Here is an 11,694-nt window from a genome sequence, read left to right on the forward strand (position 1 = left end):
CAAATAGACTTCAAAGGACAAGAGGCCACTCAGGCCGATTGTTGCATCAAGTGACATCGCTTGTGTCATGAAGTAGGAGGTGCACTTACAGCACCAATAGCCAACCAGCCGGTAAACTCTGGACCTGCGTCAAAGGAAATAATTCTCCACACCAGTACGAGTCGATAGTCTCTATTCTTCACTCAAAAGGGAAACCAGAAGAGCATGGACTGCAGATACACTTTTGTAATGATAAAGCAGCATTTTCACACTAGTCTCAATCAACACTCAAGACGATATGGTAACATTGCAGCTTCCAGTATGTCTGATTCAGAGGGTGCAAATGGCTAGGCGATGTCACCCTTTGCTGAACTGCAGATTGATATAGTAACTGATCGCTCATACTACATAATCAAGACCCGAGTTGTACTAAACCAGAACACGAGTACAACAAAACATTTCCTTGGCTCAGTGTTTGCATCTTCTCGCCCACTCACTAACTGTATACAAGTGAGTTGGACTGAAGTTTCAGTTGGGACTGTCCACAACTGACCCTGAACAAGAAGTGGTTCAGTAATATGAGTTAATAAATGATGATGGTGATTGAAACTGTTTCACTCGCACTTAACGGTTACATCCCTTTCTCCTCTGCTCTTTCAGGATTCTTTAGTTTTACTCAGCGACCTCATGGAACGACTGGGAGAGCTCCTTCATCTCTCTCAGTGAGGGCAGCTGGCAAGAAGAAAGATAATTTCCCTGCAGGGAGCGATAATGGATAGCACCCAGTTGGCAGTTAATCTACAGTTTAGAAATAAGGTGTCATGTTGAGGCTGGACGTTAATAGTAATTTCCCTCCAAAGGCTTGATTTCACATCATTGAAAACGTTGGCTCTGGGCTCAGAGCTGTTATAATCAACTCTGGATATTAAAGCTCGGTGCACTCTCGTATTCTGAATGCTACATTCAGGTCAACACTACTGAGGACACCTCTCTCTTTCTAGGATGTCTCCAGCTGGCCAAACACATACCTCTAATAAATGCTTTAAAGCCTGCCAATATCATTTTTTAATGAGTGTCTGTTCATCTTAAATAACTCTCACACTTTTTTTAAGGCTAATCAGCTGTTATTTTAAATATTCCCCCAAGCCACACAACTATTTGAGGTTATTTATAAGACAAAAAGTCTTCTTCTAAGACCTCTGACCTGTTTGGCAGAAGAAATATAAAATGGGATAATGGCTGGATTAACTCGGGGGCCCAGGGCCAAATGACTTTCGGGTTCCACTCCTCTAAATGTGTTGAGTTCAAAAGCTGCAATATTGAAAAATAATAGAGCTGTAACTGAATTTTGTCAGTAACATCGGATTTGGCAGTTCAGTATGAAGATTCAAGGTTAGTATGGAAGGTAAACACTTCAAATATCAAGCCCCTCTTCTTGGAATAATTTACGAGTCAGGGTCCGAGAGGCAGACACCCTCTCTACTTTTAAGAGTAGGCTTAAAACTTTCCATTGTGATAAAGCTTATAGTTAGGGCTGGCTCAGGCTTGGACCAGCTCCAGTTATGCTGCTGAAGGCTTGGACTCCTGGGGGACCTGACACACCGAGCTGTCTCCTCCTCTCTCTCTCTACCTGTATGCATATGTTCCATTAATTGATGTTAATAACTTTTTTTATCTTCCTGGGATTTTTTTGCATCTCCCACTTTTATGTCACAACATAAAAATCTGAAACACAACAGATACTGTAAGAAATAAGCTTCTTTATTCAATCACAATTACTGAAAAAGAAACTCAAACTTTGCTAATTTAGAAAACAGACGCTCTTTTCACCCAGCACATAGTTTGATGTCTCCACTGAGGTGTGGCAATGGCTCACAGAAATCTAACCAACAATACAAACACATACATATCTAAACCATTACATCCTGCATACACAACAGTGGCTTAAAATAATCTCTTAATCATGCATTGACAAACAGAACTGCATCTGAGAACTTCAGGTAAAAAAAATCAATGATGTGAAAAACCGAAAGAAGGGATGTTTGGCAAAATTACAATTTAAGATCTCAGGTCAGGGAAAAGGATCTTCATAGTAGATCTTCATAATTTTATAAGAAATAAAACAGTGTGGCAGTCAGCCCTACACATGGGTCTGTATGTGACTGACTGACTGACTGACTGACTGACTGACTGACTGACTGACTGACTGACTGACTGACTGAGTGAGTGACGGTACTTTCAGAGCCGTAGAGAGAGAGTTGCGTCATCGCAATGTTGATGATCATGGAGTATATTGCACCTCCACGCGACTCTCTGTCTATACGGCTCTGAATACTTTGTTTGGAGAGTAGGCGGGGCTGCTCCTCTGCTGCTCCTCCGCTGTCCTCACCTACATCCGCAGCGCGCACCTGCTTTCAAACACATTGTCATCGGCCTCATTAGGACAGTCCTTGTAACACATTGACCACAAAAGCGCACATTGACCCGATGCGGTCAGCCACATGCTAGTTTTTGACCTAGTCTTGTTTCACTCAGTACAGCGAACACAACTGACATGGAGGCTTTTCACAACTGCTATACTTAAAACTGAGCTTATGACAGTTTCTGCCGACTCCTGTAACATCCTCAAGACTCATTTCTCATAACATACACATGCCAGACTCATCACGTGCATATATTATCCTAAAGGACGCTTTCTTTAAAGGGAAAGGCTCGACCAGTAACACTACAGATAGGTCTTACAGATGCTCGAACAACAGACAGGATGTAGCTCCTGAACATCAACTAACATCTGGCTGACTACTACGGGGCAACCCTTTTTTGAAGTCATGAGACTTACAATAAAATGACACATACCTGTGAATTTTATTTCAATTAACAGAGTTGTACACAAGGCAGTCGAACTATGCTGCATACCTTATCCTTTTGAGACTGCTTTTAAACAAGGTATTAAAATCCAACTGTTCAGGAGCGTACTGGAAACTGCTTCACACTAATTACAGCCTTGAGTAACAGATTCGCTGTCAGCCGAAATTAAAATTATTACAGTTGTAATTAGAGCCAATTACAGAAAAAATATTTCTTTTTGCAGTTATTTAAGCATGGTTGCTACCCATTAGTGGCTGCTGAAACACAAACACACACGAACGGATACATTTTTTTTTAGGTCAAAAACATTGACTGTGGCATTCATAAAAACTCTGTTTGACACTTTTTTTCAAAAAGAATAGTTCATTGCAAACAGAAGTATGAGAAAGTACGTATGAGAGATCTATAACATGAGAAAGTACTGGTATGAATGGTTGGCTGAAATCATGTGGAAAGGTTGCTTTGGTTTTGGCTATGTTCTGCAGAAAACGTGTCTGTAATGAAAGAATTGGCAGGTAAACTAAGCCACACAGGTATCACACACTCAGACATTGGACAAGTCAGAAAACATAAAAAAATCTCACTATTCTAAAATCTCTCTTGCCTCACAGAAAAGCTATATTGCATACTGTAAAAGGTAAAGAACCAGTGTTTTGACTAATACTAAAAAACATGTTATATATTATTTTGCACATAAATAAATCTGCTGATTTGAATTCTGGTATTTTCAATAGACACATGGTTTAGCTCTTACTTTCTTTCATAGGTACAGGAAATATACTTTTCATTCATTAATGGCTGTTGCCATTGAGTTTGCACCCTGTGCTTCAAGTTTTTTGCAGTTCATCCACAAGTCTGTTCCATGTTCCCTTTAATGGCCAAAGAAATATCTCTTTACAAGAGTTCGGCAGCCTGTTCTAAGACTGTAGTCATTTTCCATATCACCCCCACTGGACAAACTGTTATAAAACAGATTTTCCAATTTGATTGTTTGGAACAGGCATGACTCAACTTCTGTGTAAAACTGCACAGCAACAAACAGGCAATATGTTTGTACTAGGTCCTGCACATAAGAACATCTGCAAAAGGGCCCAGGAGGTTCTTGTTGAAGATACACCTAACCCACACCAGGTAGGTGGTGAAGGGCTTAATGTTTTCTGAAAACGTGTAGTTCTGCTGGGGAAGGATATAAGGCATATAGGTGTTCTCTCCCTGCTCCTGGATCCACACCTCGTACTTCACTTCTCTCACCTTCAGGTATTTCAGATTCCATGGGATCTGCCAAGAGACGGTGAGTTTAGCCTCATTGGTGGTTTGTACTGAGGTCTGACACTGGGGCTCTCTGACCCGGCCTGGGTGGACGGTGCTGGCTGGCTTTGACTTTTTCATGCTGGGTTTTGTCTTCATTCCCTCTTTGAGGACTTCCAAGAAGGAAGGGATATCCACCAAAGTGTCTTGGTAGATCCGGAAGAGCCACTCTGGGTTGCGGCAGCACAGGTGCCTAGGGACATCTTTGCTTGCAAGTATTCGCTCTTGCTCCTCTTTCTCCAAATGAGTGATGCCCCCTTGTTCCCAGGGTCTGTCTGGGTGGGTGATAGTGTTCTCCTCCTTAGTGTTTCTCCAAGAGATATAGTGAAGGTCCATGCCTGGAAGGGAGGCAAGTGTTTTATAGGGGCTGTACTGCTCTGGGTTAACAGCAAAGGGAAAGAGCTCCACAACTGTAGCTCGTCTGGGGAGGAAGAGTGAGGTGATAAGCTGAGCTCCATGCATACTGACTAATATGGAAGCACCACTGATCACCTGGACAATACTAGAGAAAGACTGTTCCTCCAGGGACACAGTGACCACTCTCATCTGGAACTCCTGGGCCAGAACCATGATTAACTCTGCTTCATTCAGTATCAGCCTCGTTGTTGAACGACTAAACACAACAATGTATTCGTCCTTCTTTTCTTTCTCCTTCTCATCCTCAGCACTTCCTCCTTCCTTCTCAGCCTCCTCCGCCATTGTGATGTTCATTTTCTCCATCAGAGCACTGGCAAACTGCCGTATCTCATTTCCGGAGACCAACATGTTGGCTTTGGGCCCCTGTGGCTGGACAAAACCATATTGGTACCAGGTAGTCATCTTGGACAAGCCAACATAAGACTTTGTAAAACACATGAGCTTGCCAAAGTTCCTAAGCTGTTCTTTTAGCAGAGGTTGTTTGCTGCTAAGAAGTCGGTAGAGGTCAAAGTGTGGGCCTTCACCCCAGCCCTCCATAAACACCAAACGAGCCTCATCGTCCAAGTCTGAATACTGTTTCATGGTATAGTAGGCAGGGAGCAGGTCATCATGGAACACATGCATTAGGTTGTCGGGATTAAACCGGTTAAGGATAAGTGTTACATCTGGGACAAACACTGGCTTAGGCATAAACTTTAAAGTAGCAGCTGGGAGTTCTAAAAAGTTGAAATACTGGGTGTTGTGATCTTCTACTGAGGATAAGTCCAGCAGGGCAGGTTGGAAACGCCTAGACCCCAGGTTAGGCAGCATGACAGAGGAGTTGGAGTGGAAGAACACAAACTCCTCTGCCTCTGAGCTGTAGCAGAGGTAGTCAAAGCGGCAGATACGGTCCGTGTGCATCTTACCAGTGCAGACCATGCGGGTGCCGTGTTCCTGAAGAGCCTGCAGGGCGACATGGTAGTCGATACGGGCCTGTGAGAGCTCCTGGGACTGCCGTGTCATGTGCAGCTCTTCTTCCAGTAAGGCAGCATGCTCACTGAGCTTGGAATACTTCCAAAGCAGCGCTGCGACTACAGAGACCAACAGCCCGTTAAGGAGCGCGCCCACGCTCATCCTGCAGCCTGCCACTGAAGCGCGCATCACTGCTGCTGCCCAGGACCCACCGCCCAACTCCAACTGGCCTCCAACCCCAGGCGGAGGCGACGAGACATCAACGACCAGGCAACAGCTTAGGAAAGGGAGAAGGAGAGGCAGAAGAGGGTGGAGTGGGGGGTAAACACGGGAAAGGGGGGAGGATACGACAGGAAAGGAAGGAAAAAAAGAGAGGACATAAGTTTAAGAACAATCTCATCATAAAGCCAACCTAAAAACAAAACAAAAAAGATCTAAAGAGACCTCATTACCAGCGCAGAGACAAAAGAGCACTGATATAATTAACAAATCAATAGTCAAGCCTATAATACTGCAGTTCTCTATATGTAACTGATACAATGCAGCGATTCATCGGAGCAGGTTTCAGCTCTCACCTCTGGGAAAAGTGGTTGTTTACCTTGGTGAGCAAATGAGACATTTTCCTAACCTTACATCTCCTGTCACCCTCCCTGGATATGTCGAGACAAATTACACTGTGAGGAGCTGCAGAGAAAAGAACAAGAGTATTGCTCTCAACTCATCTGCATACTGAGAGAACAAGTGAGTCATTGAGGGACTCTAAATCAACCAACGGTTAACGGCCAGCAGCTGCCTGCAAACACGAGACAAGTAGCATGCTAAATACCCATCTGAGGGCTAACTAACTTACCTTGCAACTAAGGTTTCACATAAATGAATGAGATGTATTCACATAAACATGCACCTACACACAGCGGAGAGGACGGAGAAGGATGATCTGTCTGTGCTTGTGACAAATGGGATTTAGGGACCCAGTCTTTGAAGCTCGCCTTCAGGCAGAAAATAAACTAACACAAACAACACTCGGACACAAACCTAGACATGTCAATAGACTCGTTATATTCCCATCCTGTCTGACATCATCTTGGGTTCATTATATTACATACCCCACAATATTTCTATAATTGTACAAACTCTTCTGTAATGCTTTAATTCAACTAGTACTTTTTTTGTAAGATAGTTGTCATGTTTGTACTCTCTCCACTTGCAACAAGGTCGCTTTATGTGATCAAACCACAAATTGTTCACAAAGGAGTTGGCACTTTGACTCATTCCCTGTATCCTGTATCTGTGTCATGTGGGTTTGGGCACTGCCCCCGTCCCTTTCGGAGATTAAGGACAGGTCCTGAGTCTATTCACCCAAACGGGAGAAGTGAACTGATTCATTCTTTGCCCCATAGTCATTGATGTAAACATTGGACACAATTTTCACATGTCACATAGCCTCAGTACATTCTAACACTGAAATGACATTATTCTGACAGACAAAGCAGGAGAAAGTGTACATGTTGAGACCTTTGGCTCAGTGACGCACACTCTCAGCATCTATCAACACAGATATGTCCTCTCTCGCCAGATCTGGCAACACAGATATCTCTTCTCTCTGTTGGTGCTGAGTGTGAGTGCAGCTGACGTCTCTTTCTAACAAGATACACAGAAATGTAAAAGGACTCACTTTTTTTACATTTTAAAGTGAACTAAATGTTAGAGTATAGCTGTCACTGACAACTGTTTAACTGGAGTTAATAGTAACTTATAAGTGATTGCATATATTCACTAATCACCTACAGAAGTAGTTTGCATGTGTTTATTATATAAATGACCATGATGCAGACTGTGCATTTAAATACTTCATGAATACACAATTTTTGCCTGAGGTGTTAGTTGTTAGGGTAAGTCTCTTGGTTTGTAGTTTGGAGCCTTCATGTGTAGAAGAGTGGTGACTCATCAAAGGAAAACAGCTGGGAGGGATGCAAGAGGGGAAAAGTTAAGATGTTGAATTGTGTGAATAGGTTGGTTTGTTACTTCTGACTTTCATTTTGGAAACTTTGTAACCTTTTATTTACATGAATATAATAAATTGCTGTGGTTACACAAACAGACAGTCACTTGCCGGTAACGCCGCTGTGTCGGAGTCCCATCAGCTGATCCCTGGTGTAAACAATGGAGCCCTGGCTCGCTTCTGCCAGAACGGAAATCGAACCGATAAAAGTACTCCAAACCCATGAAAAACAAGAAAGTGCGGAGCCATATCTTATTGGCACCACCATCTTCTGGATTCATTTTGCCGTTTTATTTGTCCTTAGTAAGGACAGTAAGGCAATATAAGGTTTCCTCACTCAACTTTACTCACACTGTCATTCTTTCACATGGGTTTGTTTTGGCCAGTTACTGCTGCTCTGCATCACGCCACGTTGTCATTTGTTGAGGGAGAAAGGGGGAGCACTTGTTTTGATGCAGCTGATGTTCCGAATGAAAATGCGGCAGGATCGTTGTCATTTAGAAATGAGACCAAGTAGAAGTATGAATCCAGATTGCGATTTTATTTCGATTAATCGTGCAGCCCTAACTATCACACGCTAATTGACGTTAGCAAGCTACCACAGACTAGTAAAATGTCAAATTCCAGGAAAAAGGGCAACAGTTAAATAAAAGCAGAGTGCATTTACCGGTTTCAATATCGTCACTGGTGTCACATTCTGCCTCTGATATGGATTTTGCAATACTGTCATTACCGGGATAAACACACACTTTTTAGTTTTCGTACACACACGAGGGAGATTTAATTCCCCCGCTGTGCACGCAGAGTCTGTGTGTCACCTGCCAGTAAACCGGAAACATGCACGCACACAGAACCTCATGCTGTGTGTGTGCCGACAGGAAGTAGGAGGACAGGAAGCTTTCGTTTAAAAAATTACTGTTATTAATAAACCTCTTTTTATACCCATATGATTAGTTTGGTCTACTTTAATGATATTAAAATAATACCAAAAACAATTTATTTCAGGGCCAGTGGCTTTAATGGCAGGGCCAGTAAATTTGAAGTTACTGGCCCAGAGTGCCAGTGGAAAATTGTGCTCATTGTCAACCCCTGCGCTGTGTTTTATTGTACTCTAGAATAATATTTTACAGTTAAAATAAAAAAATCTTGAGGAAGCAGTTAGCTGGTAGTTCCTTGAACCAGAACAAAACAAGGTGAAGCTGCTTTAGCCACAATGCTGCAAACAGATGGAACCAACCTCCCAATAATATCAAATACCGCAAACCAGTCTAAGTGGATTCGTGCGAACCAAGAAATAACATTACGGCAGATGAGAAAATGCCCATTTTAACAACAGAAATAAACTAGCTAATTTTATTGTTCAAGATAGCTATATGGGATATATTCAAGATAAATGTACAGGAGGTGAATTTTTAACACACCCATTTTAATTATATTAAGCCTTAAATCATAGGGGCCGGGTCACTTGAGTGACAGATGGATACTGCTGGCTGTCTGCTAGACGTCAACACAGACACACAGTCACTGAACTTAGCAGGTATACTGTGCTAACCATACCCGGCTTGTTAGCCTGTTCAGTGTTTATTAAACATGTATCTGTTTGTCAGCCAGTGCACAGGAGTCAGGATTGTTGGCTTTTCCCCGGAGAGATTACAGCGGACTGTAGTGATGAGAAGACAGGCTATTTTAAGTTCCCCATTACATGCCTTTCAACCACCGCTCTCTCACTGGTGGTCACTTCTGGCTTCAGAACACCAACATGGCGGCTTCATTTACGCAGTCAAGAAATCAATGGTTGGCGTCACTGTGGCTATGTCCACTATTTATACAATCCATGGTCATCTCCCATGACGAAATGTCACGGACAGCGGATGTGAATCAAAGCAACACAGACACCATATACTGTCGTATCGCCTTGATGCTGACGCAGCGAGCAGAATAAAGTGAAATGAAGTGTGACGAGGAAACTGCCAGTGAGACTAACATTAGGCCGGCATCCTGCATGCTCCTTCGTTCCACAAGGACAAGGGCAGAGTGAGGCTAACAGTGCCAGCAGTGCTGCTTAAATCCTCTCACTGCACACTGGATCCCACAGGGACGCATGTGAATGCCCTCTGCAATTTGCCCGAGCCAAGCAACCGAAAGCTTCGAAATGTCAAAGCCACCGCAAGACACCACAGCACGTACAAAACACCCTCATTTGCATCACCACTTTAACGGGCTACAAACAGGGAACTGGACACAGGGAGCTGTTTTCTGCTGCTGATCAGGTTGTTTAAAAACGTGCATGTTAAAGTCAAGCTGAAGAAAGCCTAAAGCATGGGGACATTTTCCTGGATCCTGTCTGTGTGTGAATGCACACGTGTGTATGTGTAGTCATTTAAACTGACCTTGGAGACAAGAGGCTTTTGTATGTGGCCAGCAGTGTGAAGGAGAGAGGAAAGATACTGCCTGAGAATAAAAATGTTCAATTATGAAAAGGTCACAGCAGTTCCAAAAATAATCACGTGAGATGAGATCCGTCTCCAGAGCTCTGCTAACACTGGAGAACGGTTTCAAATCCAGATCCAATTTCATATCCAAAGTGTGTACGCTGTTAAGTAACCCACTGATGCTGTGTCCAGATCTCCCTAGTCTGATGCTTGTTCCATCTTGTGCTACCATATCATGTGTTATAGAGGTCCTCTGAACCTGGCTGTTACCCAGGCTTTGTAAAACAAATGGATGTGGCCGCTTGTTTTCAGAAGTGAAGCCAATAGAGACAGGGCGATGCACCAGAGAGGAACCAACTAATGTAATAAAGAGTCATATATTGTTGAATTTGACATTTTACAGTTTACAGTTGACACTGACAATGAGAATTAATTTGGTTTAGGTTTGAGTTGAATTTAAGATTAAGTGGGCAAGAAATCTGTAGTCACAAATATAAAACATACCAAGGCTAAAAATAGCTCCTAACCAGGAGTAAGTTGTACCTCAGTCAGCCATTTAGTGATGAACGAAGCTCCTCAGTATCAGGGACACATAAGGTCTGTGTCTGCTGCAACACCCGAATTTCCCTCTGCGGATCTTATCTTAGGTCCAGAGGACTCCTTAGTAACGAAGACCTGCTCAGTCAGTTATGTCCTGCTGATGATAATTTATCAGCTTTTAGCAGAAAACCTGCTGCTTATTTCCCCAAACTCTAAAGAGGGCTGTCAGAAAAAGACAGAAATCTCTGTAGAGCTGCCAAATTGGTGATTATTTGCCCCTGCTGACATTACTTGTGGTCATTTCATGTAAAATAGATTAGAGCTTTATTAAAGGCTTCATTTAATAAGGACTAAAACATTAATAAATCCTTTGCATTTGTGACTGAAATAAATGATCTCACATCAGGATCCAGATCTTCCAGCCTCAGTTGTAGAACAACATCTGTGTGAACCAGAAACAACAGCACTCTCAGCCCCCTGGTAGCCTAGTTACATCAACATTTGACTTTGTACTGACTATCATTTCCTTACAGGCTAATAATTACAAGAGATTTAATAAATGCAAGGGCTAGGCGTTCTCCGAGGATGATTTCAGAATGATGAAATTTATGCACTCGTTCTGACACTAATTTTTTTCACATTCAATAAAAATTCAACACCAAAGCTGCGCACACTCACAACTTAGGCCTCACACTCAGGTTGATTTGAGCAGCACCACAGGCCACCAGGCAAGTTTAAAAACACACAACATTCAGTACATCAGCACTTCTGCAGTTTGATAAACCTTGAGGCAGTACGCCTACATGTATAATACATTTCCTGCAACAAACGGAAAGTATGCAAAAACATGCATTCATACATAAATACATACACATATATAATGATGTACAGAGCATAATAAAGTAATTCTGTAATGCAGTTAATGCAGTGAACACAATGAATGATTGTATTCATTTCATGTAATGTTTCCAGTTCCACAGCACTGTCACAGTCTCGTTCTCTAGACTCAAGTGTAGTATCTAAACTAAGTTTTGTTGTCTCAAAAGTAATTTTGGTAATGTCAACCTAGGGCGCTATTTCTAAATAACTAAAAGGTATACCAACGTTTAGTGGCGTAGTGTTAGTCACAGGGCTAGTGGGAAAACTACAATAACAAATGCTAACAAACTGACCAACTGGGAACTAGTGATAAATAAA

General features: G+C 42.5%; 1 protein-coding gene across 1 annotated transcript; it reads right to left on the minus strand.

Annotated features, from left to right (window-relative positions):
• Positions 1–2,087: 2,087 nt before the first annotated feature.
• Positions 2,088–5,712, minus strand: pomgnt2 (protein O-linked mannose N-acetylglucosaminyltransferase 2 (beta 1,4-)). Its single transcript, XM_069656330.1, has one exon. The coding sequence runs from the start codon at positions 5,710–5,712 to the stop codon at positions 3,904–3,906; it is 1,809 nt and encodes a 602-aa protein (XP_069512431.1). The 3' UTR covers positions 2,088–3,903.
• Between the last annotated feature and the right edge of the window lie 5,982 nt (positions 5,713–11,694).

This window comes from Semicossyphus pulcher, unplaced genomic scaffold (genome assembly GCF_022749685.1).
Source record: "Semicossyphus pulcher isolate SPU_LCO1_2020_fin unplaced genomic scaffold, fSemPul1.0.p SCAF_9, whole genome shotgun sequence".
In the NCBI taxonomy this organism is placed as follows: domain Eukaryota; kingdom Metazoa; phylum Chordata; class Actinopteri; order Labriformes; family Labridae; genus Semicossyphus; species Semicossyphus pulcher.